The 27,740-nt window shown below is 34.8% G+C and overlaps 6 protein-coding genes across 6 annotated transcripts; 1 reads left to right on the forward strand and 5 right to left on the reverse strand.

Annotated features, from left to right (window-relative positions):
• The first annotated feature begins 3,983 nt into the window (after positions 1 to 3,983).
• LOC17886332 (chloride channel protein CLC-b) lies at positions 3,984 to 6,981 on the forward strand. Its single transcript, XM_006290559.2, has 6 exons — positions 3,984 to 4,267; positions 4,364 to 4,564; positions 4,653 to 4,830; positions 4,921 to 5,453; positions 5,537 to 6,686; positions 6,781 to 6,981. The coding sequence occupies exons 1-6, from the start codon at positions 4,095 to 4,097 to the stop codon at positions 6,883 to 6,885; spliced, it is 2,340 nt and encodes a 779-aa protein (XP_006290621.1). The 5' UTR covers positions 3,984 to 4,094; the 3' UTR covers positions 6,886 to 6,981.
• Positions 6,982 to 7,603: 622 nt separating this feature from the next.
• On the reverse strand, positions 7,604 to 10,708 carry LOC17886803 (receptor-like protein 12). Its single transcript, XM_023782292.1, has 2 exons — positions 10,306 to 10,708; positions 7,604 to 9,861 (listed from the first exon to the last, which is right to left on the reverse strand). Exons 1-2 carry the CDS (start codon positions 10,643 to 10,645, stop codon positions 7,604 to 7,606), a joined length of 2,598 nt encoding a protein of 865 aa, XP_023638060.1. The 5' UTR covers positions 10,646 to 10,708.
• A 514-nt stretch (positions 10,709 to 11,222) lies between these two features.
• Positions 11,223 to 15,115, reverse strand: LOC17887391 (uridine kinase-like protein 2, chloroplastic). Its single transcript, XM_006290945.2, has 14 exons — positions 14,759 to 15,115; positions 14,400 to 14,491; positions 14,246 to 14,315; positions 14,036 to 14,154; positions 13,783 to 13,879; positions 13,405 to 13,484; positions 12,960 to 13,154; positions 12,790 to 12,873; positions 12,644 to 12,704; positions 12,345 to 12,405; positions 12,029 to 12,122; positions 11,871 to 11,943; positions 11,703 to 11,785; positions 11,223 to 11,618 (listed from the first exon to the last, which is right to left on the reverse strand). Exons 1-14 carry the CDS (start codon positions 14,952 to 14,954, stop codon positions 11,472 to 11,474), a joined length of 1,452 nt encoding a protein of 483 aa, XP_006291007.1. The 5' UTR covers positions 14,955 to 15,115; the 3' UTR covers positions 11,223 to 11,471.
• A 389-nt stretch (positions 15,116 to 15,504) lies between these two features.
• On the reverse strand, positions 15,505 to 16,435 carry LOC17886647 (mavicyanin). Its single transcript, XM_006291877.2, has 2 exons — positions 16,157 to 16,435; positions 15,505 to 16,053 (listed from the first exon to the last, which is right to left on the reverse strand). Exons 1-2 carry the CDS (start codon positions 16,320 to 16,322, stop codon positions 15,704 to 15,706), a joined length of 516 nt encoding a protein of 171 aa, XP_006291939.1. The 5' UTR covers positions 16,323 to 16,435; the 3' UTR covers positions 15,505 to 15,703.
• A 1,382-nt stretch (positions 16,436 to 17,817) lies between these two features.
• On the reverse strand, positions 17,818 to 20,084 carry LOC17886394 (uncharacterized protein At3g27210). The gene is made up of 4 exons (XM_006291713.2): positions 19,856 to 20,084; positions 19,591 to 19,707; positions 18,569 to 18,649; positions 17,818 to 18,475 (listed from the first exon to the last, which is right to left on the reverse strand). Exons 1-4 carry the CDS (start codon positions 19,983 to 19,985, stop codon positions 18,081 to 18,083), a joined length of 723 nt encoding a protein of 240 aa, XP_006291775.1. The 5' UTR covers positions 19,986 to 20,084; the 3' UTR covers positions 17,818 to 18,080.
• Positions 20,085 to 24,336: 4,252 nt separating this feature from the next.
• On the reverse strand, positions 24,337 to 27,647 carry LOC17885131 (uncharacterized RNA methyltransferase pc1998). Its single transcript, XM_023783485.1, has 15 exons — positions 27,326 to 27,647; positions 27,131 to 27,245; positions 26,928 to 27,039; positions 26,798 to 26,842; positions 26,628 to 26,695; positions 26,487 to 26,541; positions 26,320 to 26,399; positions 26,148 to 26,231; positions 25,869 to 25,982; positions 25,614 to 25,732; positions 25,389 to 25,506; positions 25,155 to 25,288; positions 24,898 to 25,051; positions 24,723 to 24,802; positions 24,337 to 24,641 (listed from the first exon to the last, which is right to left on the reverse strand). Exons 1-15 carry the CDS (start codon positions 27,484 to 27,486, stop codon positions 24,539 to 24,541), a joined length of 1,542 nt encoding a protein of 513 aa, XP_023639253.1. The 5' UTR covers positions 27,487 to 27,647; the 3' UTR covers positions 24,337 to 24,538.
• Between the last annotated feature and the right edge of the window lie 93 nt (positions 27,648 to 27,740).

The raw sequence follows: 27,740 nt of genomic DNA on the forward strand, positions 1-27,740 counted from the left end.
ATTACGGAGTAGTTTACATATTAGAATTGACGTTTTTTTAGTTAATGATTACAACTATTTCCTAACAATTCGCTTTTGTTAATCACCCTTAAAAGTTTCATATTTAACTTTAAAATTATTTTCTAAAAATACGATTGTATAATTATTATAGTTACCTAAATTAGTGGAATATTTAGCATCGCATTTAAACGGCAGAATAACTGATTTTTGTAAGCTAATGATGCTAATAGTCAATACTAATACTCTCGCAGTTTAATAATTAATGGATAATATCCATACCCGATTTTTAACCCGATTTCTAAGTATCCAATTTTAAATTTCGGATCATTTTTTAAATATAACCCGACCCGGAAGTATTTTTTGTACTTCTCTTTTACTAATATAGGGATGTGAATAAATTTTAAAATTTTAATAATTTAATGGACTATATATGACAAATAAGATATCATTTATAACATTTGTAATTGTATGCATATAAAATTCATTTTAATATATTTAATTTATTTTAATCTCAGTCATTACATTTGAAAAGCGGAATTTTAGCAACATGATATAGTGGCGTATCAACCTTAATTACATAAATTTACTAGTCGGTTGCCCGCGCTACGCGCGGGAGTTTATTATATTGTTTATGAGTAATTGGTTCGTATTTTATTTCCTACTTATTTTTTCACTATACCATACTTTACTTTTTTAAAACTTAAATTGTGTTTGTATAGAAAAACTATTGAGTTTTAACTTCATTAGTCGTTAAGAAATTAAGTGTGTATAGTATAAGTCGAAGTGTGAGCGTAAATGGAAGTGCGGTTGAGAATCATTGATAAACGTGTGCTATTAGGGTTTTTACCAAATATAGATCTAGATGTTAATATTTTGGGCCCTTTTATATGTTGACATGAAATTTGAACATGATTTGTGGGTTTCGGGCGGATTGTTGTATTTTAATTGTTTGCATTATCTCTTTATATATGGTCATAATTTATTATTTTTTGTTTTTTGTTTTTTTTTGGATTTGTCGTACTTTATATCTCGTAATGATCATTTATATACTATTATATTTTTCTGATTTAATGTTTTATATATTTTTTTTTGTTTTTTCATATGGAACAATTTTTAAATTTAATATATTAGTATAATTTACTTTATATTTAGTTTATTTCATTTAATACTGTTTTATTTTAATTTTCAATTTTATGAAATATAGTTAATTTTTTATTTTGTTTATTAGCTTAACATATGTGTTGTATTGGAAACAAATAGTTAAATTTCATATTGGAAACTTTTAAAGAAATATTATTTTTATTTTTACCTTTTTATATGTTTATAAAAATAAGAATTCATGTTTCGGTCCGACCTATCTCACTTATGTTAGAAAATGTTTTGAGACATAAATTAGATTAATTTATACTCTCAAAATTTCTTACTTTTTGTTTTATTCCCGTTAAATCCCATTGTATTTAGGTTTACATTGTGTAAAAATAAGCATATATATATTTTAAACATTCACTAAAAACTATAATCTATTATTTATATATTTGTTAGTATAATCTATAATTAGTAAGTTTTTTTAACTCTTAATCAGTTATCTTTTTTAGTTTTATAATGTATAATATATTAAAAAGACCTTTCATATTCATTTTGGAAAAACTTATTTACATAGGTTTAAATATTAAAATTAAATGATAAAATGGTATAATTAATTTTAAAAATTAAATAATAAAATGAGGTGGATGATAATGTGGCTTAAGGAGAAGAGAGAAAAAGTTAACTTTATATATATAGATGACATAAGAAAACCCATTGGCATATTAGCAGCCTTAATGACATAAGTATCTCGAAGACATACATTAAAAGCTTTCATACATGTGATGTTGTTATATCTATGTATTTTCTGTTTTTTTAGCCACACTCATGTGATCCCGAGCATAAACGATTTTAAAGGTAGGGAATTGAATAATCATTTTATCATTGATTACATGTGATTTGTGCATGTCGATCGGTCATTCCCACTCTCACATGTTTGTAGGCATTAGTGTGCAAGAAAGTTCTCATCTGACTTTTTCAGCAGTGACCTTGCTAGATGGAGCGGCTACCTTCTTGATAGATGGAGCATAAACAATCTTTATAAGAATTATGATTGAGAGACAAAACAACAACAACAAGATTCGAGGGACAAAACAATAGAATTGAGAATTGAGAAATCTTTTTAAGGAATGAGGTAAGTCATCAAAAATGAGATAAAGGCAAATGAATGATGAAATAGAAGCAAAGGAGATCAAAAGAGGAAATGAAAGATTTAATATACTTTTTAATAATTTAGGAAAGAATTTGTATGATTTTGAAATGCATTTCATATCCAGTATATAATTTAAGTTGAAATATTATTATGATAAATTTAGTACTAATTTTTAATTCAAACTTTCTATCTAGTTTGTCTAAATTTACTGAAAGACATCATGTATATATATATATATAAATTAAGTATACAATCAATAATATGTATTTCAGTTCTATAAGAGTTGTTGGGAAATTTTTTTTATTAGAGTTAATTATTGAAAATATAATTTTATTAACTAATAAATTATTATCCGTCAAATAAATAAGAGACTATGCAAAGATAAAAAAACATTGTTGTTCCATTCCGGTAGATAAATAAGAGATTTGTTGAAATGACCGAATTTTGATCCATCCTAATTAGTCATTTTGTACACTAAAGAATGTAGTTTTGAAAATAGATAATAAAAGGAATATTTTAAAATAATAATAAAATAGAAAAAGGCATTTGCAAAAAATCTCTTTTTCAAAACTATATGAGCTCACAAAAAGAATTATACATATATATATAAGCGATTCCAATATTTTATATAAAAATAATTTATAGTTATTCAATCATTTTGATTATATATGTCCTTTATTGTTTGTTAAAAATGGTAAAATGAAGATTTTGTATTTCTCATTGAGAGATTTTAGAAATTTTGTTAAATGTGATTAAATCCATATTTTGAATAAATAATTAATGTTAATGGCATACCATTGTAAATAAGTTTTTTTTCTCAAAAACTATTGCAAAAATGTTAATATAGATAGATGTACGAGACGTGAAATTTTTGAAGTCTCTCAATCCAAACTAGAAAAGTCTTAGACCAATGACAACATTTGCTCGAATATCTAATGAAATACACATATAGTCACTTTAGTGTGATTTTTTGTTTTACTACCAGTAATATCCAATCATAACATGTGGCCACATTTTGTCATAATGACATGCAATATTTTAGTTGGCCTCCTACTTAAACTTAAACCAAATGGGTCTTAATAATGGACTTTGGATCGGAGAACCACTTATTATGGCACAACAAATCAGTAAACCTGTTAATGCACTCGTACCAAGATACAGCTACTCTCATCACATCGCAACCACCAGAAGCAGCCTTCTAAAGTCTTATCACTAGAGAGCACCGGACTAGACTCATAAACTATATACCCCAAAGACTTGATTTATACAGCCTTTTTAAATTTCTTGGTTGGCTTAAAACTATACGTTAGAATGACAAATGAATTACAATTATATATTTTCATCTAATCAAAGACCCTCTTGGATATATAAAACTGTAAGCCACATATAGCAAAATCTTATCCCTAGCTACGTCGTTATACATACAAAAATTCACAAATTTGATTATATAACTTTCGTTGTTATCTATTGTAGTAGACATAGACATAATATTTAAATGGTCAATCATTGTCTCCGTCTTGTAGTTTAGCATATGTATGGATTACATAGTTCTATTTGGTTACCCTCTCACAAGCATAAGCGTCGTCTCGCCCAAACTTAGACACTATTCAATTATTCATACACAAACGTACATATACGTATATTTATACGTAGACATTTAAAACTATAAAAACAAAGAAAAAGACAAAAGTCGGCAAACCAATTAGCATGAAATAATAACCATTAAAAAAAAAAAAAAAAACCCACCACAGAGTGGTTTGATAACAAAGAAAGCTCATCAAGAACCTTAAAAAGGTTCTGTTGCAGAGGTTCCGACCAAAAGCCAGTTTCATCTTTATGTGATCAGAGACAGAAAGATATGGTGGGAGAAGATTTAAACCAGATTGGTGGTAATAGTAATTACAATGGAGAAAGAGACCCAGAGAACAACACACTCAACCAACCTCTGGTTAAGGCTAATCGAACTCTTTCTTCAACTCCACTTGCTTTGGTCGGTGCCAAGGTTTCCCATATCGAGAGCTTGGACTATGAGTATGTCTTCTTCTTCTTCTTCTTCTTCCTCTTCTTCTCTGCATAATCTTGAATTTAGGGTCTCTGTTCTTATTGTTTTGATAAAATTTTTGACAGAATAAACGAGAATGATCTGTTTAAGCATGATTGGAGAAAAAGATCAAAGGCACAAGTACTTCAATACGTGTTCTTGAAATGGACATTAGCTTGTCTTGTTGGTCTTTTCACTGGTCTAATCGCCACTCTCATAAACTTAGCTGTCGAAAACATAGCTGGCTACAAGCTTCTTGCCGTCGGCCACTTCCTCACCCAAGAAAGGTAAAAAACAAAGCTTTATCTATGAATTCAAAACATTCAGTTTCTTTAGTGTATGATTGGATTATAATGTCTTGTGTGGGGGAAACAGATATGTTACAGGTCTCATGGTGCTTGCTGGAGCAAATTTGGGACTTACCTTGGTGGCGTCTGTGCTTTGTGTGTGTTTTGCTCCCACGGCGGCTGGTCCTGGAATTCCTGAGATCAAAGCTTATCTTAATGGTGTTGATACTCCCAACATGTTTGGTGCTACCACTATGATCGTTAAGGTTTGTTTCTGAATTTGTGAAGAATTTTTCAGAAGATATAATATGAATGAGTTTGATTTTTGACTCACGGGTTTTTGCGGGGTTTCATAGATCATTGGAAGCATAGGAGCGGTTGCAGCTGGACTTGATCTTGGTAAAGAAGGTCCTCTGGTTCACATTGGAAGCTGCATAGCTTCTTTGCTTGGACAAGGTGGAACAGACAACCACCGAATCAAGTGGCGATGGCTTCGTTACTTCAACAATGATAGAGACCGCAGGGATCTGATTACATGTGGCTCAGCTGCTGGAGTATGTGCAGCCTTCAGGTCACCTGTTGGAGGTGTGCTTTTTGCCCTTGAGGAAGTTGCCACTTGGTGGAGAAGTGCCTTACTGTGGAGGACTTTCTTCAGCACAGCAGTGGTTGTGGTTATTCTGAGAGAGTTCATAGAGATCTGCAATTCAGGGAAGTGTGGCTTATTTGGAAGAGGAGGGCTTATCATGTTTGATGTGAGTCATGTAACTTATACTTACCATGTAACTGACATCATCCCTGTCATGTTGATTGGTGTAATTGGTGGAATTCTTGGGAGCCTCTACAATCACTTTCTGCATAAAGTTCTCCGGCTTTACAATCTGATCAACGAGTAAGTTCCAAGAAAAACATAGTGAAACACTTTTGATTAAAACCTTATTAGCTAGTTACTTACCTTGTTTGGTCACATTGCAGGAAGGGTAAGATCCACAAGGTGCTTCTCAGTCTTACAGTATCACTCTTCACATCAGTTTGCCTTTATGGCCTTCCTTTCCTGGCTAAATGCAAGCCGTGTGATCCCTCGATAGATGAGATATGCCCGACGAATGGAAGATCGGGCAACTTCAAACAGTTCCATTGTCCAAAAGGTTACTACAACGATCTGGCTACTCTGCTTCTCACCACCAACGATGATGCTGTCAGAAACCTTTTCTCTTCCAACACTCCTAATGAGTATGGGATGGGCTCCCTGTGGATATTCTTTGTCCTCTACTGCATCTTGGGGCTTTTCACATTTGGTATTGCAACACCATCTGGTCTTTTCCTCCCCATCATCCTTATGGGTGCTGCATATGGCCGTATGCTTGGTGCTGCAATGGGTTCCTACACAAGTATTGACCAAGGGCTTTATGCTGTACTTGGTGCAGCTGCACTCATGGCTGGATCGATGAGAATGACTGTGTCACTCTGTGTTATATTCCTTGAACTTACCAACAACCTTCTTTTGCTTCCCATTACAATGATTGTGCTTCTGATTGCCAAAACTGTGGGAGACAGCTTCAACCCAAGTATCTATGACATCATATTGCATCTAAAGGGCTTACCTTTCTTAGAAGCAAATCCAGAGCCATGGATGAGGAACCTCAGCGTTGGTGAGCTTGGTGATGCTAAACCCCCAGTTGTAACCCTGCAAGGCGTAGAAAGGGTTTCTAAAATAGTTGATGTGCTAAGGAACACGACGCATAATGCATTCCCTGTTTTAGATGAAGCAGAAGTACCTCAAGTGGGTTTAGCAACCGGGGCAACAGAACTCCACGGGCTAATCCTGAGAGCACACCTCGTTAAAGTTCTGAAAAAGAGATGGTTCTTGACAGAGAAAAGAAGAACAGAGGAGTGGGAGGTCAGGGAAAAGTTTCCATGGGATGAATTGGCTGAAAGAGAAGACAACTTCGACGACGTAGCCATCACAAGCTCTGAAATGGAAATGTTTGTTGATCTTCATCCTCTTACCAACACAACCCCTTACACAGTCATGGAGAACATGTCTGTGGCCAAGGCTTTAGTACTATTCCGGCAAGTGGGACTCCGCCATTTGCTAATTGTTCCCAAGATTCAAGCCTCAGGAGTGAGTTTATGCCTTCAACTCTCTTTTACTTTCCTGCTTACTAAAACCTATAAACAAATCTAATACTTCTGTTGCTATTCAATTTCTTTTGCAGATGTGTCCTGTGGTAGGGATCTTAACCAGGCAGGATCTAAGGGCACACAACATTCTACAAGCCTTTCCTCACTTGGAAAAATCCAAAGGTAGAAAAGCCCAATGAAGATTTACATACTTTGTTTACCTGTGTTGTAAAAAATGACTTGCAGCCTTGTGTTTTTTGTTCCCATTCTTGAAGATGTATCTGTCCAGTTTTGCACATTCTCTTCATATCCAACAGAAGTTGATAAGATAAATATTACACACATCTCTTTTACTACTTGCAATGACACAAAGAACGAAAGAACCATATCTCTTTATCAACAGAAGCAGAGCAAAGCTGTTTTCTCATCCATTAGATGGTCTTCTAAACTTTTGAAGTTCTAAAGTTACAGATATTAACTAATAAGAGTCCTGTGGTTCTACTTAGGAGCACACACTTTCTTTATTCCCCGATTTCTTCTTTTTCTTGATAGGAACCCTTCTTTTGAACACAGCCAAAACTTCAATGCTGAAAACCCCAATTGTAAAATAAGCATGGATGATATATTTGCAGTATAAAATGCAAGTAAATATTTCTAGTACAGCAAATTTCTCCTGAACAAAGTCTGTAAGCGAACACTAACATTCCCAGAATCTTTGACGAATGCATCGTCGCTGCTGCTTCACTGTCGCCGGCGAAGGATTTTACTCCGTGGCGGGAATGGATAAAGGAGTCCATAAATATCTCTGCCCGGTTCGTATCCAACAAAAAAAAAAAAAATTAGTTAGACCCGACCCGGACCAAACCGACCCGATTAGGGTTTCTTTAGTTAGATTGAATACCTTGCAATTAAAATGACCTAACGTGATCGTCGACGTCTGTTGATGAACCACTGAGGGTTTTGAGGAATGAAAATGTTACCCATTGTGAATCCAAAGATGACTCCAGGTGCTAAGGCAATGACAGCTGCGACCCAACTTATAACTTGTTCTTCTTCTTCTTCTATCTCTGGTGATGGCGGCTCCATGTCAACGTCTCCGCAGCTTAGACTAAGAGGACGACCACAAAGCCCAAGGTTTCCTTCGAAAGACGAAGCATCTTGCGTTTGAAACTGTGTGCCTTGTGGTATTGGACCGACCAGCTGGTTGTGAGAAACAGTGATGTTAGACAGGCTACTGAGGTCTCCAAGAGAAGGTGGGATTTGGCCTGAAAGCTTGTTATGTGATAAGTCTAGTGACTCCAGTTGAGTAAGATTAGCCAAAGAAGAAGGGATGTTGCCATTGAAACTGTTACTTGACATATTGAGCACTATAAGATCCTTGAGCATACCGATAGATTGAGGGATCTTTCCTTCTAGTTTATTTCCAGAAAAATCAATGGCTGCTAGGAGAGTGAAAACCCATTCGAGTTTCTGCTCTAGTCCTTTACTCATCAAGACCATGGAATAGTGGTAATATTCTTCCTGAGATGCAATGTATTTAAATCGCGAAACATCTTCACGCGTTATCATGTTCCAATCTGCAAAGTAGTATGAGGGCAAGCTCCCGGTGAAGTGATTGTTGGCTATGTCGATGATTTGCATCTTTGGAAACCCGAAAGAATGATGAAGACGGTACAAGAAACCGGTGAATTGGTTGTTGCGCAGTACAAGTACTTGTAGATTAGGCAAAGTATTTAACCAGAATGGAAAAGTGTCGTTGATTGTGTTACTTCCCACGTCAAAGACTTCCAAGCTAGAGCAGCTCTTTAGAGACCTTGGAAGTGTTCCCACCAATTTGTTGTGGCTAACGTCAACTGAATATAAATTGGTAGCATTGGCAAATATTTCTGGAATATTTCCACTCAGTTGATTATTGCGGAGGTTAAGTACTGAAAGATAGGTATTCAGATTCCTTAAACATGGAGGGATTGAGCCGGTGAAGTTGTTGTTCGATAAATCAAGGACTTGTAGAAGGCTTTGCTGACAGATGGATCGCGGGATATTTCCCGTGAAGTTGTTGTTGGAGAGGTCTAAGGTTAACAAATCTTGTAGTTGTAGGTTTCTTCTTAAGAAATTTGGGAATTCTGTGATACCACAACCTGACATGAGCAGCCTATGTAAATCTGATGGTAGCTTGGAAACTGAACGCATATTTGTTGTTGAAACTTGTACCCCGGATATATGCAATGTAGATAGGTCACTGAGATTTGAGAATATGGTATTCAAATCAACAGTGTTGGTGGTGTTTAAATAGCTTATGTCCAGTTCTGTGAGCCCTTTGAGTTGCGAGAAGATACCAAAGTCTACTTCCATCCCCGTGTTAAAATGGGAGAGATCAAGCTGGTTGAGATTGACTAATCTTGAAATGGATTTTGGGATTGACCCTCTGAAATGGTTATGGCTGAGTGATAAGCTAAATAGACTAGATGATGAAGAGCTATTCCCAAATTCAAGAATATCGTTGAGTTGATTGTTATTTAAATCAATAGAAGCCAAATAAGGAATGTTGAAGAGAGAACAAGGGAGGGTTCCATTGAAAGTGTTGTCACTCGCATGAAAAGTCTCCAAGTTAGAGAGTAAACTCATATTTGGAGGGAGTGGACCTGTGAAATGATTTTCAGTGAGTGATAACTCTGACAATTTCGTAAGATTGAGAAGTGGAAGAGGAAAGCTACCACTAAGCATATTAGAACCAACATGTAAGCTAGTAAGTTGCTTAAGATTGGCAAGTGAAGATGGAATTTGGCCATCGAATCTATTTAAATAAAGGTTAAGATCTGTGAGATGGAAAAGGTTTCCAATCGAAGAAGGGATCGGACCACTAAAATGATTATTTGAAAGGTCGAGAAGGGACAGATTAGTAAGGTTTCCAATCGAAGAAGGGATCGGAGCACTAAAATGATTAATTGAAAGGTCGAGAAGGGACAGATTAGTAAGGTTTCCAATCGAAGAAGGAATCGGACCACGAAAATGATTATTTGAAAGGTCAAGAGCGGATAGATTAGTAAGGTTTCCAAATGAAGATGGAATCTTTCCATGGAATTTGCAAAACTGAAGTTTCAAAGTATTCAAATGTTTGAGGTTCTTAATGGAGTAAGGTATTTCACCTAAAAGAGTTATCCGAGTGAGGTCTAATGAAACAAGAGAGTTGTTTACATTAAACTCTGGAAGAGAGCCTTGCATATCTTGATTGCCGTTCAAGTTAATGATTTGTATAGTAGGAATCAAAAGAAGACTGCTTGGAAATTTACCAATCAAGTTGCAATCATGAAGAGATAGTGATTTAAGAGAGGATAGGTTTGAGATATTTTGAGGAATTTCTGAAGAAATGTTAACAAGACCTAGGTAAAGCTCCTCTAGGTTTGTCAAATTTTGGACAAGTTTGTTAAGAAATGACTTTTCAGCTGATAGAGAAATAGAATAAAGATCGAGAGACACTAACTTGGTTAGATGAAGAAGCTCTGTTGGAACTAGACCTGACAACCAAGAATCAGAAAGATTGAGTCGTCTTAATTCCGTGAGTTTATTGAATTGAGTTGGTATCATAGAAGACTCGAAATAGTTGTTAGCAAGGTTGAGGTCACGAAGCTTTTGTAGCTTGAAAAGACTACTATTGGACTTGATTTTCCCATGGAAGCAGCTGCAACTAAGGTCTAGCTCGATCACTTCGCCAGACTTGACATCACAAGTGATACCGTCCCATGAACAACAATCACTTTCGTTTGCCCATGATTTTGTTTTCGGATAAGAAATACTCGAAAAGTAATCAGTATAAAGATTCCGAATAGTAAACTCGCTCTCGAATTCAAGAAGGGCATCCCTTTGGTCAGGGCGGCATAAGTGCCGTGTAGGAGAAGCGAACGTAATTAGAAAGTTTGAAAGGAAGAAAAGGAAACTGATTGAACGAAGAAGAAAGCTCATTTTTCTGAATGTTTGAGAACAAAATCTACTGATGTATAATTCAGTGTTGTGGATCTTTAATATTTGCGTATGTGTATATATATACAAACCTAAACGTTTTCCATGACATGAGCTCCACATCGACACCATATGAAAAGTCCTTTGTTTGACTGTTTCACCGAAATAATTGATTTTGTTTCCATTGATGGTGTGTTTCCATTTATCTAGTAGTGGCTCTATATGAGATTTCCATATGCACAGGGTCTATCTCATTTTGAACACACTACAAAATAATCAAAACTGGAAATGTGAAATGTCAAATGTGTCTATTATTAAGGTATGAATCCTGTAGTGATTAATCAACTTCTTGTCGTTTGTTCATCAAACACGTTTTCCATGAGTTTTATTTGAATCCTGTAGTGATAAATCAACTTCTTGTCGTTTCTATATAACAAATGCATTGTAGTACATGTTTGATATAATGTTCAGTCTAGGAATTATTTGATGATGTTTTATAATATTTCGTCCTACTGAAGTTTCCTTTGTTACTCATCCCATATTGCTAGAGAATTAGGAATGTTACTGAATCGTTTGAGCAAGTGTAAAAATGAACATTTTATGAAATTTCGAAGGTTTCTTGTGGAAACACAAATGGTTCTTAACAAAAGCTATGCTAATGTTGTTAGTGAAATAGCGTCGGATATGAACTAAGTAACCGAGAAGCTTCCCAGCAGAGGAAACAAAAAAAAAATAGAAAACGAAGTCCGTGAAGAATCTTTGGACAAAGATCAACACTTCCCATTCACACACACAATAACCATTTGACAAACACACTTTGGTACTTCTTCTACTCGTCAGTACCAAAGTAGCGATCACCAAACTCACCCAAGCCTGGTATAACCCGGAACTCTTCGTTCAGACACTGATCTATTTCTGACGTCACTATCTTCAACTTTGGAAACCGTTTGCAAACGCAATGGATTCCTTCTGGCGCCTGCACGGTGCCAGAATCTAAATGTGAGTTGGGACTCAGAGAAACAGAGAGAGGGAACAAGTTATGGTCGGTTTTATGACTCACCGAGATGAGGTTGAGGAATATAATGTGGGCTTCAGGTACTCCTTTCTGTATGAGTAGTTCTATAGCCTGATTTGCAGAGTTACCTTCAAGATATCATCCCAATAAAAAAGTTTCAGAGTGAATACAATTCAAAGCAGAAGAGAATGAAAAAGAAGAGTTTGAAGTTACCTGTGCCTAAAACGGGATCTAGAAGCAGGACATGACGCTCAGAAATATCACTTGGAAGCTTCTCATATATAAGCTGATTCGTATACAAGAAAACTTTTTTTAAGTTTCCGAGTTTTGAAAGTGAGACATCATCTTTGTAATGAGTAAAAAAAACAAACCTGCATTCCATTGTCGCCGTCACGATGGATGAGAATCTTCCCTATCTTAATACCTTTGCAACATGCGCGTAATGCGTTTTCCATGCTTTCACCACTAAAAAAGCGTACAAAACATACACGATCTTAGGCAAGAGAGAACATAATTAAGAAAAGGCACTCACTCAATACATGAGCAAACAAAGAATGTGTGTTTCCAATGTTACACAAGCTCCGTTTTTCCAACATGAAAACAAATTGGATGGTCAAACTCAAACAGCTCAAGTCTCCATCTTATCTATTAAGAACTCTAAAATACGTAATACCTTTTAACGCTCACCTTCGAATGACTGAGACCCCACAGAGTTTCTTGCAGAAATCAACACCGCTATACACAGATCCTGATTTGTAAAAGATTAGAAATTATAATTGTGAGGATGCAATCAATCAGTAAATGCCATAGCAGAAGGTTTACACTTTGATTGTCCACAGGGCACAAACAACATTTCTAGATCGATAAGGTTTTTGTGTTGTTCAGATTGTAGTTGTAAAGCATCTAGAGAACTAGTTCGTCCAGATTTTAGCCATAAATAAAAATTATAAAGTATCATTACAGCTCAAGCGATTCTCCGCTTATACCTGTTGGAGTAACTACTTGTTTCTCAGTAAATGGCAAATGGCCAAGACCATGCTCCACAACCTGAAATAAAGCCATCAACAACTGAAATGACAAGGCCTGGAAGCTGATTCATGTTGAAAAGGATGACTCAAGTTAAAAGGAGTACCAAACGAATGAGGCGATCAGAGTAAAAAACAAAGTCATGTTTTGATATGTCCTTCTCTCGAATAAGTGTATGCATGCCTCTTATCTGCAATTATGATCAAGGGTGCGAAGATGGTTTTAAGCCTTACCGTCTGAATCAAGCATCAAACCGCTCGAAAAGGTGGAAATTACCTGAAATGTTGATTCGATAACAAAAACATTTGGGTAGATTTTGCAGAGATCATGTTGCCCAAGTTTTGTGTGAATATGTTGCACAATCAAATCAACTGCAACGTGATTGTCACCTCCTCTGGGAATGATCACATCAGCATATTTCTTTGAGGGGAGCACAAAATCATCAAACGCAGGCTTCACAAACTTTGCATACTGCAAATGAACATAAAGCCCTCAAATCAAGAAAAGTTGAAAAATAAAGGAAGCTCAAAAAACAACACTGTTTAAAGAGCGGAATTAAGCCAGAGTCACCCAAATAATAGGAGGGACATTGAGCTGTTCAGTTTTGCACGAAAACCATAGGTTCCTAATCTCTGGTGTTGTATTCAGACATTAGGGCACTAACTTAGATAGGTGAACCTTAATGAATTTTTTTACACGAAAACTTGAAACGAAGACTAACCTGTTCAAGCACAGAATCAACATCCCTACCCCTCTCAACTGTGTCACGCCTGATTCTGCGAGCAAGCCTCACATCAGCATCTGGAATCAATAAGTAGTTAGGATGAGGAGTGTTTAACTTAAAATAGGATTGTTAACATTACAATTTACAAATAGATTCAAAGTTTCCCAACTATATAGCTTCAAAGGCATTTATTCAGTATTTAATGGTCAACAAGTAATAAAACGGCGAAAGTGAGTCAATCAATCAAGGGCACCATTATCTGCAGAGCAAGAGGTGGACAACTTCCATCACAATATAAGATTGTCATTATATCATTTATAATTGTGCAGAACAAAAAGGTCAAATCAAGATAAAAGTATACTGCCGCTAGTTAACCTGTGTCAACGAAGATCTTCATATTCATCAGGTCCCGAACTCGTGAGTCATGGAAAACCAGAATCCCTTCCAAAATAATGACATCACAAGCATTGACCTGAAATAGGTCCCAACTGACTGATTTAACAAACGACAATAAGACTCAGCCACATGAAGTAAGAAACTAAACCCACAAAAACTGCAGAAAGGAACCAAATAAGGAGGTCAAACAAATAAAGACACATATTAGCAAATAGCACAGAAGATTATGCACCTGACGGAACGCATCTAATTTACGTTGATGGGTCTTGAAGTCGTAAATTGGAATTTGATAAGGTTGCCCACTCTTGAGTGTGTTAATGCAATGCAAAAGCTGCTCAGTATCAAAGGCATCTAGAGAAAACGAAAAACAACAAACTTAAAAAATGTCACCAAAATTTCCTCAGCTAAGCATCAATGTACCCAAATCAAAAGAACAAATTACCAGGATGATCGAAATTGTATTCTTGTGCATGCTCCTGTTCTTCAGATGTCAGACCACGGTAAAAGGAATCCTAATCAACCAAACAGCATCAGCGAGCAACCAAAGAGGCAATCTCAGAAGAACTGAGAACAAGGGACTAGCTACAAAATCTAACCTGGTTAACTAGAACAATGCGATGATCATGAAGTTGCTGTATAATCATGTCACATACCGTCGTCTTACCAGAAGCAGTACCACCAGTAACTCCTACAGAGGTCAAACGATACCAAGATTAAGCCCTAGGAACTGATTATTCAATTGAATCAAAGGAAAATAAGACTAATCCCTAGAAACTGGCTCTGATCCAGACATCTCTAATCTTGTAAGCACAAATGTTCGTACAGCTAAAACCCTAAGATTAAAACCCGCCAAATTTCAAGAAACTGAGATATAATACACGATGATCGGAATTTGAGAAACTTCAACAGTTCAACAAGGAAGAATCAAAGCGCGGGAGGAGAATCGAGAAATCACCGATAACGAAGGGCTGATTAGGAGCGGCGGGATCGTCGGTAGCCGAAAAAGATGAATTACTCAAACGGAAGTGAGAAGGAGAAGAGACGGATGATTTCGACGGAGAAGAGAGAAGACCGTCGAGGCGAAGACCGGAGAAGTGAGGCCCCGATGCCTTCTCCATGACATAGTCAATCGACGTTGAATCTTCCGGCATTTTTTTTTAATTCCACGGCGAATAAAAATCCCGATTTGGTCTCCGGAGAAGAAGAAGACGATTTAGGGAAAATATAAGAAGAAGGATTCGTAAGTGATCAGTGACGACGACGATCTCTGCACAATTCAGCAGCAATCCCACTTGTCCTCTCTCTCGCTCCCTCCGTCTTTTTAAAATATTTGTTTTTGGAAGAAACTCGATTAAATACTAAATTTAAAATATGTTTTCGATTTTTAAAATAGGGTTTAACAAAGACTTGCAAAGTCGTATTACTGTTGCAAAAATTATTTAAAAATAAAATTTTAGTTGCAGTTATTAAATTTATTTGACGTTAGCTGACATGTTATTCAGTTATTGCATGTGTGCTTTTTTTTTATTGCTAAGCTAAAATGTTTAAATTAATATAAGTAAAAAAAATTAAGAAAAAATATATGCGAATTAATTGAAATTAATAATGTGGATAATGACATTTTAAAAAATGATTGTGTGATATAAGAGAAGGCATATTAATGAATATTCCAACCGGACCAATCAAGAGGGAGAGAGAACATGATAAACAAGGTATATAGAATAAGATCAGAAACGCAATAATACCGAACTACATAACGATTCACAAAATAACAAATACAGTATATTCAACAAACAACAACAACAACAACAAATACGAATGAATCAATCATTCCCAAAATATTTTATTCTCTCCCCAACGAATATATAAATCCTCGGTACATTACAAAAGCCTAAAATTCTCAGTAAGCCCAAATGAGACCAATAACCAATGATCCAACAACGAAAATGTATCCAATAGAAGCCCGTAACCCATGACCCGAACTAGATTCCGAACCCGAACCTGAATCCGAACCGGAACCCGGAGAGGAAGCGGATTTGGAGTCAGAAGAGACAACGTTGACTTTGATCTTCATGCCTTGTTCACAGTGTCCAACGGTTCCACAGGCGAAATAACGAGTACCGGTTTTGGATAGCTTCACGACGTCGTTTCCAGAGCTCAACGAATTGACAGGTGTTCCCAGGTCACAACTCTTGTATGCCGTTTCACTTCCCAGCTCAACAACGCTGTGTAGTCCTGAATACTTAAAAACTACAAGATACACCCAAAAAAAAAAAGAACGGTTCAGTTAGCATTAAACCGGTTCGGTTTGATTTAGAAATTGAGATTACTAGACAGAAACGTATGTATGTACCTAGTTGGTCGCCGACTTTGAAAGATTGATCGGAAGACCAAGAATCAAAATCAACGGATTGTTCCCAGCCTTGGCTACCACCGATCACATGTTGTGCTGCTAACGTTGTCTTAACCGAGATTAAACCGGAGAAAACCAAGATCACAAGAACTGCTTGCATTTTCATTGGTTTTTAGTGGATTTTAAACTTGGTTTAGATATACTTGAATTAAGCTTTGCTGCTAAGTCGTGTATATATAGGGGAATGCATGGACTTTAGTTGCGTAAAGAGATCAAAGTTAGGAACAAAAGAGACAAAGGAAAACAAGCTTGGAGTTGAATCGAAGCTAAAGATCTTTGGTGGTTGTCAAATCTTTAAATAAGCAATATGTTCTGTTTTTGTTAATGTTGTATTGTTGTGTGTGTGTGTGTGTGTTCAAGTAACATGTTTGCATCAGAATTGCCGAATAAGTTAAGAAGACAAGCAGCCTACAACAAGCAAGGATTAAAGACCATATGGTTTGGGTAAGAAAGCATTTTTATTTGAACCAGCTTTCTCAACTCTCACCTAAAACTTCTACTTCTTCTCTTGTTTTCTTTATTCGTCAATTTGATTGGGGCCCGGGCTTTGATTGGGGATTTGAATGGGTAACTGCGGAATTATACAATTGTTTAGTGGATATAAACTTCTTTTTGGTGGTTGGATAAATTTTGTATTATTTTGTACTATCTTAATTTTAACGTATTTTTTATACTCACATAACAATTTTTATAAAAAATTAACTAAATTCGATAAAATAATAAGATAATAATTTTTTGACATCTCTATGTAAAATATAGTTCCAATAATATCATAAATTAATAATCACTATATATATATATATATATATATATAAAATATCTTATATATATAATTATATATGTTGAAATATGTTTTTACCTTTTTTTTTGTAAAAATGAATTTTTCTCCTAAACCTCATCTCTATAAATAATATTCATGTTATATTTTTAAACTATAATCTTAGAATATACTCCATAACTATACAAAATAACCAAAATTTTCTTTATGTTTTCAATTAATTATCAACAGACTTATATGAAAAAAAACAAAATTTCGTGCCATTACACATTGCGCAAGTTTATCGAAACATTTATTAATCTCTCTAGAGATATGTCTAATACTAAGACTTTCTCCAACTAGATATTGTAAATAGGTTTCTTAGTATTAAAATAGTTAAAAATAATGGAAAATCAGGTGAAAAAATTAGAAATCTATTTATGAGAGACTTTTGGCGTTTGAGATGCTTTAACCCCTCTAAACGATATCTAAAAAGGTAAAATCTCTCATCTGAAGCAAATATGTCTTCTTTGTTTACAATCATTGCTAGAATATCCAAACAATTCGTCACTATTAGAACTCTACCATATCCAATGCAACCAAGCTCTTCATTGCACATAGAAGTGTATCTCCTAATACATCATTTAATATGATAAAAAGGAATAATAAATTGTATTAAGTATTGTGTGACTCTTGAGGGTTTGAGACTTAAACATGCTTTTTAGTAGTACATGAATAAAATTTCTCGTCTATACACGTAATGAGAAAAAATAAACAATTATGAGCTATTTTAATGCATGATTAAACAACTAAATACATGTTTAGTGGTGGAACACTATTCAAGAATGACAAAATTTTCAAAAGCCAACATAAAAAATTCATCAACACATAAGCACCTCATTTTCATCTTTTTTTTTTACATTATCTCTTCAACCTATTGATTCATTCTCTTATCATCATCATCATCATAGCAAAGTTGTAGAGTACTCTTTAAACTTCACCAGAGCTTCTGTTTATACTCTGAGAGTTCTTCTGTATCTCTCTCTCTTTTTATCATTCTTTCATATACAAAAACATAATCCAAATTTTCAAGATCCTCTACATCTCTCATTCAACAGCAACAGCTGGAGTTTCAGAGCTCATCTTCTTCCTCCTCTCCATGAAACTTCCACCACAAGAAGAGAAACCAGGAAGGCAACGATGATGCTGCCAGTTAGACTTCTTCTTCTCTTCCTTTGTATCGTTGTTGAATTCGCCAGAGTTAGCACCTGAGAGATAAGGAGTGCTTATAGCTGACGATGAACCGCCTCCTTCAGAGCTTTCCTCTCTTTCTTCTCTAATACTGTCTCTGAAAAGCTCACCAAGCTTCTTCCTCCTCGGAAGTGGCGCTGGAGAAGATGAGCCTAGAGAAGACTTCCTCTCGTGGAATATAAGGTTGTGGAAACGTGGTGGCCTATCCGAGAAGCTGCCTTTAGGAGTGTTTCCACGGGATGGAGTGAAATCTGAGTAGTTCAAAGTATATACCAAAAACAAGAAAATCAAGATTTTGAATCTATTCATACAAGTAACTAAGAAAGATAGATAGATTAGTTTACCGGCATTAACGCTGTGGAAATCATCGTCTGAGTCAGATTGTAGCCATGGCTGCGAATCGAAAAAGGTTTCATCTTTACTTCCTGTGGAACAAATCAAAGCATACGTTCAGAACAAGAATGGTATGTAAATTGCTCAGCAAGTGTATTTCAAAACCTTTTGATTCAATCATCATAAGATAGTACTACAATAAGACCAAAACTGATGAAGGGTACTCAAAAGAGGAGGAGATGTAATATGAGGAAACTTTACAAAGCAAGCAATGCCTAAAAAGAGAGTAACTTGAAAGTTTAAAATTTGGCTACTCCAGAGTTCCCGGGTAAATTTTTTTGATAATTTCGAAAAACGCCTTCAAATTAAAGCGAGAAAAACAATAAAAACCGCTCAAATCAAGAAGACTACTGATTAGCAGAACACTTTTTCAGATCTGGGTCACTGTTAAAGTAGACAGCTTTTTATATAAATTCACAATTCACCAAAACAGCTCTCTTTCACTTTTACAAATTACCTTTTTTCCTGTTGTGAAATGGAATACAAAAAAAAATATCTATATGATCACGGAAAAGTTTACAGTGTTAGCATAAAATCTTTTTTGATGGGTTGTTTATGTCAACTCACTGAATAAAATCTATAAATGGAAGAAAATCAAGTTTTATTATCTGATCTTATCAGATAAGAAACGAACCTAAAAGTCTCATCTAACTATGTTGACAAGGAAGCAAATCAAAATTGATTTTTAGAAGAAAGAAACCAATAATGGGAATAACATATTTTTTTTTTAAAGTCACCGAATCTTCACATGCCAAATTATTTATTCAAACCAAAAAAACAGAGCAAAGTATATTGAAGAAACATTTATTTATGCAAATAAGATCAAAACCCAATAACTTAAATTAAAATAACAGAGAAAAGGAACCAATCATCCATCCAAAAAGATTTTTTTTTAAAAAAAAAAACCCAAATGAGGAAGGAAATTAAAAAGGAAAAGTGATAAACTTTATGGAATAAAAGAAAATAAAATTACCAAAGCTTTTCTTAGATGAAGAGAAAGACCACCGAGATTTGACCGGAGTTTGATTGTTATTCGCCGTCTTCATCGTCGGAGAAACCGCCGGTATCGAACCACTCTTCCTCGGCGATTCTGAGAGTTGAATTTAGTTTTTTTTTTTAAAAATCATAAAGTGAAAAAAAAATAACCCCACAATTCTCAATTCTCAGACGAACTAATCGTTAACGATTACCCAAAAAATAAAAATAAAAGTAAAGTTTGAAAATATGAAAAAAAATACCAAAAGTTTTCATGGGAGAAGGAGAGACGATCATTGAAACGGTGTCGTTGTTGGTAATAGGAGATGCAGGGGTAACCATACAGTCAGCTCTAATCGGAGACTTGTTAAGCGATGAAGGAGACGAACCCATTCATAAGCATATATACTTTTTACTATATTATATTAATTCAAATAAATAATTACAGATACACAGAGAAAGAGAGAGAGAGAGTTTTTGATTGAGAAATTATTATTGCTATGATCAAAAGACAAAGAGAGAAGGTATACATAGAGAGAATACTTATTTTTGTTTTGTTTTGTTTTGTGTCTTTCGTCGGAGAAGAAGGGAAATGGGTCCTACGCGTACACGGTGCCCACTCAGGTTTTCGTGTTCGAACGGTGTCGTTTTAGAATGAGTAAAATAATCTCGCCACGTAGTTATCGTGCTATAGATCATGGTGGGGACAAATGAGTGACTTTTTTTATTTGTTTGTTAGGAGTCGCCACGTGGCACACTATTGTAAATATCTTTGATTAGTGTGTGATTAGTATTAAAGTTCTTGTGAGAATAGAAAAATATATAGTGTATATATATATTCGTGGACCGTTTTTGTTGGTTAAACCGGATATTTAGATGTTATCCGGTATAATGAAATCGATTTTTGGATTAGATGAAATTCAAGGATACAACAACATCCCGTATACATTTTATTTTACTATCTTTGTACACAAATCAGATTTTAGAATCATTTTGGATAGTTACTGATAGTTGTCTTACTATAAATTAAAGATAATTATAATTGTTTTTTCTTTCTTCTAAAACCTATTATTTATTTACTTTTATTTTCATCATAAAATTATGCGTAAGAATGATTAATTATAACTTCTAAAAAAATAATTTAGAACTAAAATAATTGAATTTATTTACATTGTATCATCATTTTCTTTCTTAAGATAGAGTTTTGAAATCATTATATATTAATCTTTTACTTTCGTGGTTTCTTCTTACTTTCGAGGGGGTTGAATCTCTTTTCTAAAATTTTTTATAGAAAGTCTTGTATATCATTTCCAAACCAAGGTCGACAACATGATGGAATTTCATAAAATATGATTATTTTGTTGTATTTACCAAGCTCTAAAAAATAGTATAAATATATTATACGGTAAATAATCATATTTCACTGAAAATAATGGAATCTGAAAGAATACAACAACCGCTACCATATTTATAAATTCCTAATTGTATTTATATATTAAGAAAAATACAAAAAAATATATATATGGAATCCAAATTTTTATGACCTCATAAATAGTAAATCTAGAGAAAAAAAAATTGTTATGAATGTAGATATAGTATATGATAAGAGTTTTTTTTTTATCGGTGATTAAAGGTCAACCTGATATGGAAAGGCTTATGTAATTAATCTGTTAATATCAGTATTCAATGGTTAATGATACGTGTTTATTTGATGTAATTCGTACTCTAACTTTGAATGTAATATTTTTGTACAAAATTATTAAACGTCATATATTTTGAGGTGGTTACAACTCTTCACTAATTAAATATCCTTCACTAATTAAATATCATTGAAGAATATTAAACGATCCTCACTAATCAATGAATGTGATGTGAAGGAAGAGGATATCGAAATCATCAAATTAAGATATATTATAAATTTTTGTTACCACAAAATATCAAATGTTTGTATAGTTGGGAGATTTTTCAAAGAAAAGTGAAAATCATTTCAAATCATTTGATTTTAACACCACCGATCAGTATATCTTATAGTTCTACACTTTTGATTTTAACACCACATATCAGCATACCTTATAGTTCTATACTTCTACACTTTTACTGTTGTGTGTAGGTTTTTTTTTATCTATGGAATATTATTGCTTGCTTAAAAATTTAATCATGTAATTATTGTAAAAAGTTATTGTAAAAATGATTAAGATATAGTGACATGAATATATAATTTCTTACTAGATATGTATAAACAATACTTCTTCTTTTTCTCTATTTGTTTCAATGAAATTAAGATTGGCATGATTAGGTGACCAAAAACAAAACTACTTTTTGACTATTCACCGTTTTAAAACGTTAATCACGACTACTGGCTAATTTAATCATTTTAATCTCCAAAAGGACATATGTCTCTTTAGGATATCTATTGGATAGCCATAAATGTATATAGCTTGGTTATTTTACCTTGTATATATTTCATTTGTATCAGAGAAAGTTGTGAATTACATTTGATAGTTGTGAATATACTAAACAATATGCAAAAACTTGTAAAGTTCTACGTTGGAACTTGCAAGGAACTAAATCTGGTTAACAGTCAAAAGTATTTTCACTGATTTTTCCAATTGATTAAATATCTATTCGGTTCACCATATTTGATGATGGTATTGGGATTTATCATTGGAGTTTTAATTTGTATGATTACTGAATGCCAAATTTTGTTAAGTCTTATTTAATAATTCAAAATGTTTAGCACATAAAAAAATGATTTTGGACGATTGACAATACATATTAAGATTGATTGATGCATAGATACGCCAAAATATTAGTTTTTGTTTTGTTTTGCCGACTCTTGCGTTAAGCAAAACTTTGTAATTATATTGATTAAAAAAGCTTTTATGATGTTTATGAATCCAATAATATATATTGCCATCGAAATTTCTCTTTCCGTCAGCACTAAAACAAAATGAAGTGAGTAATGAGTAACGCAATATATATAATAATCTTTTCAGGAGTAGTCATCTTTATGGAATTCTCAACTTTCCATTATATATACATACAATATAAGTTGTAACCATATTATATCAAATATCAAATCTAATAACAAATAACAAATGGAATCTTTAGAGAAAAAACAATGATGGCATGGGTTATGTTTGTTTTTTTGGTTCAAGAGTCTCAAGACAATACACAAAGATCCAAAGAAATGGACTCAAAACAAACAAAGAAAGAGTAACAGTGGAAGTTGTGTCATGTCTGATGTGTAATGCCCACTTTATTATAATTGTATTATTATCAAGGTATCTAATTTGGTTTGGCTAAACCAAATTATATGGTTATGGTGGAAGTTACCAATTAATCTCTCATATATACAAACATACACATTGTACTAAGAAGAACATATATATGACATGCCTATTCTCGTTGGACCGACCACGATAACAATTTGAAGTCTCTTTCTTAGATTTTGTCTTTGTTCTTAAAAATGGTTACATCATATATATGCGCGGACAAAAATGAACACTTAAGTCTAACGATATATACATAATTAATATTTTCTTTTGGTAAAAGATTATAGAGTCTGATTGGGACTTAGCGGAGAGATTTGGCTGTGTTTGGTAAACTTACCATTTGATTAGGCTTTATTTATTGATTTTGACTCGTAGACTAATCAAACTAAACTAAACCGGAAGTTGAACCTAGACCGGATTTAGCTGATTTAAGCTAAACCAAAACCGAATTATCAATTTTAAATGAAAATTAAAGCTGGTACGTATAAGAAACATCAAACCGAAAATTGTTTTCTAAAGTCCAAATAAATTGATAGCGAGTAAACCATAAACCGATTTTGAGTTGCTGGTTTACTATTCTAATTTAATATCAAACCGGAAAATGGCTCCAACGGTGGAAATTGACCGGGAAGTCCTGTAAAATTGAATAGTTCTTATGAGCATTAACCAAAAAGTCAATTGATAACAAGTAGAGAGTTTCTCATGTATCTATGAATGCAATCTTTCTTCAATCATAAGATCTCCCTAGCCCCATAATCATTTTAAGAACCGAGTACGTCTATCTCATTATCAACTGACGATAGAAAGAACGATTTCTAACTTATATATATTAGCTTACAAGTTTTATAACTATCGATGTGGGACTTGTTTACTATTTCATCTTTTCTATTTCCCACGTTGTGTTTATTACAAGTTACAAACTCTTCAGTAAATCTAATTTACTTTGTCTTTCTCAGCTTTGTCAGCATCGGAATATTTTACTTTTTTCACAGTCTGACCAGTTTTTACAGTTATCAATTTACCTTTGTCTTCTTCATAGCAATTTTTCATGTTGTGCTATGATGTTATAGACTAAGAAAAGCTTGTTCTGTGTCTAGAACAAAACAATGGTTTTTCACTTTTTCTATTAAAAAGTAGCATATGTAAGAATCAGAACTTCAACTTGGTTCTCCACATTTCTCCAACATAACTTTTCCAGGCTGCGGATTATCCGGTCCTCTATCGTGCAGGAGCATATCTAAATCCAACAAAACAGAGCTAGGTAATCTTACTTGACTGTACAGAAACCACATAGTACATCTTCTGATCTAAGTCTTTACCTTGTAGCTGGTAGTGAAGGGAACTCGAGCCAAGTCTTTGTAACTGAATCTAAGACAAAAGAACTTTGTTTACTTGTGTTGTAAAAAATGACTTGCAGCCTTGTGTTTTTTTGTTCCCATTCTTGAAGATGTATCTGTCCAGTTTTGCACTTTTTCTTCATATCCAACACAAGTTGATAAGATAAATATTACACACATCTCTTTTTCTACTTGCAATGACATAAAGAACGAGAGAACCATATCTCTTTATCAATAGGAACAGAGCAAAACTGTTTTCTCATCCATTAGATGGTCTTCTAAACTTTTGAAGTTCTAAAGTTACAGATATTAACTAATAAAGAGTCCTGTGATTCTACTTAGGAGCACGCACTTTCTTTATTCCCACTTTTCTTATTCCCGATTTCTTCTTTTTCTTCATAGGAACCCTTCTTTTGAACACAGCCAAAACTTCAATGCTGAAAACCCCAATTGTAAAATAAGCGTGGATAATATTTTTGCAGTATAAAATGCAAGTAAATGTTTCTATGAACTGATACCTATCGGTTCCGGGAAAGAAGTTGAAACCATGAGCTTTTTCCAACTCCCACGCTCTGCTAGATAATAACGACTTGCAGTCCTAATCATTTGTTTAGAAGTTAGAATAATTTAACCAGCACAATTTGTTACTTATTTGCCGTTAGTATAGAGGTGATATCACTGTGTCTCTGGTACCTCCTTGAAGCTTTCCCAACCACAGCTTATATATATGAGTCTTTGCGGTAGTGTATTATTCTCCTCAGGGGTCAGCTTGTTGCCAGCTTGAATTGAAAGTTCCTTTGCTCTTAAAATCCACGGCCTCTTCTCCTCTTTTTCATTAGAGCTTGAACTGAAACAAGAGAAAAACTTTACAGTCTCATAAAGATCTACATTTGTACTCTGGAGTTTTGATGACAGGGTAGAAAACTTCATTCGTAAGAAATTTTATCAACCTCGGTGATTTCGACCTCATTCTTTTCTCAATGGAGGGGACAGACTCCAACATCTGACGAAGAGAAGCATCCAAACCTCTCCTAGGAGGATCCACCACGACTACATCTGACCCTATAATCCATGAAAGGGGGTTCTGTAGAATTTCAAATACACACAGTAAAACACATCAAGAAAACGTTTAGTAAAATTCTAGAGAATTGAAAATTTGTTTGCTAAATGCAAAAACAACTTACAACTGAAGCATCTGCATGGTGCCAACTGATACTGCAATTCAATGAGTTAGGTAACCGCTGGATTGTTTTCTCAAAAGATAGCCTTGCTTCTTTGTTAACCTCAATGCATTTGACAGAACTGAAATCAGGTTGAAGTATAAAGTTGGGGTCAGAATTTTCCATCAAAATGAATTAGTACATAATCTTCTTAGATAAAGGACAGATGTGAACAATCCATGTTCTTGCCTGCATTTTCTCGATGTAGCTAACGATAATCCTATCACTCCGGCTCCTGCATACAGATCAGCAACAGATGATCCACCAGGAACATACTTATGCAGTTTCCAAAGCAAGCTATCAAAAGCCTGACACAAAACATTTGATAAATTAGGAATCATAGAGCATGACTACAGCCAATAAGAAAATTCACTCAAACCAGTAAATCAATGGTGCTGATTGACTCCAGCCTCATAAACTTTAATTCATTATCTGCATGCTCACCCGTGTATTTGCCTGGCCAAAACTGGAAGGATCCAAGGATATGTCAATTCCTCCTACATGTTCCCAGAAATCTCTCTCACCTAAAAGATGCCTCCATCTGTTTCCAAAGATTATCTAAGACAAAGGGAATAATTACGTCTGATGTTAAGCAACTGAACAATAGAGAAAGGAACACTTTCAGGCAGAAAAATATTAGTACACAAAATGTTGCCAGAACAAAGTCTGATATTCCCTGAATATTAAGCCATAGCATATGAAAGTTCTTGTTCTCTGACTCACATTGTTGGTTGATGTCTGAAAGTTAGCCCACACAGAATGGATCAAGTGAAACTTGCTGTTGGGTCCACCCTTTCTCCACAAGTACTGCAAATGAAAGATACACAAGTGATAAATGCAGGAAAAAACACCGTGTGAAACATGCAAAAGGAACCACGACTTCCAAAAAACTCACGCTGGACAATGCTTGCAACTTATCTGCATTATGAGATCTCTCATTTCTCGAGTTCCAAACCAAGGACACCTGCACTTTTCCTGAAACCAATATTATGAAATCAGAAACTACACTTACTGCAGCATATCACTGTGCAAAAATACAAAACCAAAGAAAAAAATTTCAACCATTTTTGTATCGCTCTGGAGCACGAAGATTTGTACTGTGCGTTGTAACAGCCATCTATTGATAAAAATAAAACAAAAACTCATCACCACACTGCACTAGATTGGATTCAAAATAGCCATAAATACTCAAATACTAATCACCTGAACATATCGTAAGTCCCCGGTCCCCTGATCCTCGTCAAATGGCACGACATCGAATACCTTAATACCTTATTATAGAAAGAAAAAAATCCATCAACTGAGTATAAACACAATCAAAATCTCTATCTTTCAATCACAAAACACATAATAACTCTTACTACTACTACTACCTTCTCTTAATAACTCAATGGCAGCATTAATATTAGGATGATGAGCTGCAACAAAATTTACAATTCAACCTCAATCACAACCACAAAATCTATGTGAAGAACTTAGGCGGACCAGCTTAATCAAAATTACATTTGCATTCAGGAATATCAACAACGGTATGAGTTCCCTCTTGGTACAATCCAATCAATGCATTATCTGATGAACCACGAACGGCCAATTTTGCTCGGCATCTCCATCCCCACTGACCACAAAGATCCAAAAATTTATCACCAGAAACCAAAACCCACGAGAAATCAAAAATAGGAAGAAGAAGAAGAAGAGATGAAATTAACCAGTCGACAACTATCGAAAGTGAAATCTTCGACGCCGTAACGCTTGAAGAAGCCTGAAGCTTCGTCCACTACATCTGGACGGTGGAGATTGAACTCCTGCGTACAACCAGAGCACCTGAAACAATCCAGAGACGAAATCGAATCAATTACCACGGAAACTAAGAGATGGAGATTCATGGGCGAAGAGGAGCGTACGATTGGAAATGAGGACATTGGAGGGAGCAGGCTAGTGAGTCGGAGGAGCTTGACGGCGGGAGAGGAAGAGAAGCTACGACGGGAGGCGAAGGAGGAGACGACACGCGGCAGGTTATGATTGGATAACGACCGCCGAACGAGAAAAGGCTCGACGAATGCATCGTCGCTGCTACTGCTTCAGTGTCGCCAGCGAAAATATTACCAAAGCTTTTTCTTAGATGAAAGAAAAAGACCACCGAGATTTGACCGGAGTTTGATTATTATTATTATTATTATTCGTCGTCGGAGACACCGCCCGTATCGAGAGAGAGAGACTATACTTGTTTTCTTTTTTGTTTTGTGTAACGTCGGAGAAGAAGATAAGTGTGGTCGCACACGTACACAGTGCCCACTCAGGATTTCGTATTCGAAACGG

This window comes from Capsella rubella, unplaced genomic scaffold (genome assembly GCF_000375325.1).
Source record: "Capsella rubella cultivar Monte Gargano unplaced genomic scaffold, Caprub1_0 scaffold_5, whole genome shotgun sequence".
In the NCBI taxonomy this organism is placed as follows: domain Eukaryota; kingdom Viridiplantae; phylum Streptophyta; class Magnoliopsida; order Brassicales; family Brassicaceae; genus Capsella; species Capsella rubella.

Coding starts and splice junctions, on each gene's coding strand:
- LOC17886332 (XM_006290559.2), top strand. CDS start 4,095: ATGGTGGGAGAAGATTTAAACCAGATTGGTGGTAATAGTAATTACAAT. Junction 5,454..5,536: donor CTTTACAATCTGATCAACGA/GTAAGTTCCAAG, acceptor GTCACATTGCAG/GAAGGGTAAGATCCACAAGG. Junction 6,687..6,780: donor CCAAGATTCAAGCCTCAGGA/GTGAGTTTATGC, acceptor TTTCTTTTGCAG/ATGTGTCCTGTGGTAGGGAT.
- LOC17886803 (XM_023782292.1), bottom strand. CDS start 10,645: ATGAGCTTTCTTCTTCGTTCAATCAGTTTCCTTTTCTTCCTTTCAAAC. Junction 9,862..10,305: donor CAAGCTACAAAAGCTTCGTG/ACCTCAACCTTG, acceptor ACTCTCTTGTTT/CATTAGACCTCACTCGGATA.
- LOC17887391 (XM_006290945.2), bottom strand. CDS start 14,954: ATGCCGGAAGATTCAACGTCGATTGACTATGTCATGGAGAAGGCATCG. Junction 14,492..14,758: donor TAATCAGCCCTTCGTTATCG/GTGATTTCTCGA, acceptor TGACCTCTGTAG/GAGTTACTGGTGGTACTGCT. Junction 14,316..14,399: donor GCATTGTTCTAGTTAACCAG/GTTAGATTTTGT, acceptor TTGGTTGATTAG/GATTCCTTTTACCGTGGTCT.
- LOC17886647 (XM_006291877.2), bottom strand. CDS start 16,322: ATGAAAATGCAAGCAGTTCTTGTGATCTTGGTTTTCTCCGGTTTAATC. Junction 16,054..16,156: donor CAAAGTCGGCGACCAACTAG/GTACATACATAC, acceptor TGTATCTTGTAG/TTTTTAAGTATTCAGGACTA.
- LOC17886394 (XM_006291713.2), bottom strand. CDS start 19,985: ATGGGTTCGTCTCCTTCATCGCTTAACAAGTCTCCGATTAGAGCTGAC. Junction 19,708..19,855: donor TTCTCCCATGAAAACTTTTG/GTATTTTTTTTC, acceptor TTCAACTCTCAG/AATCGCCGAGGAAGAGTGGT. Junction 18,650..19,590: donor TTCATCTAAGAAAAGCTTTG/GTAATTTTATTT, acceptor TTTGTTCCACAG/GAAGTAAAGATGAAACCTTT.
- LOC17885131 (XM_023783485.1), bottom strand. CDS start 27,486: ATGCATTCGTCGAGCCTTTTCTCGTTCGGCGGTCGTTATCCAATCATA. Junction 26,400..26,486: donor TCCAGAGCGATACAAAAATG/GTTGAAATTTTT, acceptor TATTGGTTTCAG/GAAAAGTGCAGGTGTCCTTG. Junction 25,289..25,388: donor ACCATGCAGATGCTTCAGTT/GTAAGTTGTTTT, acceptor GAAATTCTACAG/AACCCCCTTTCATGGATTAT.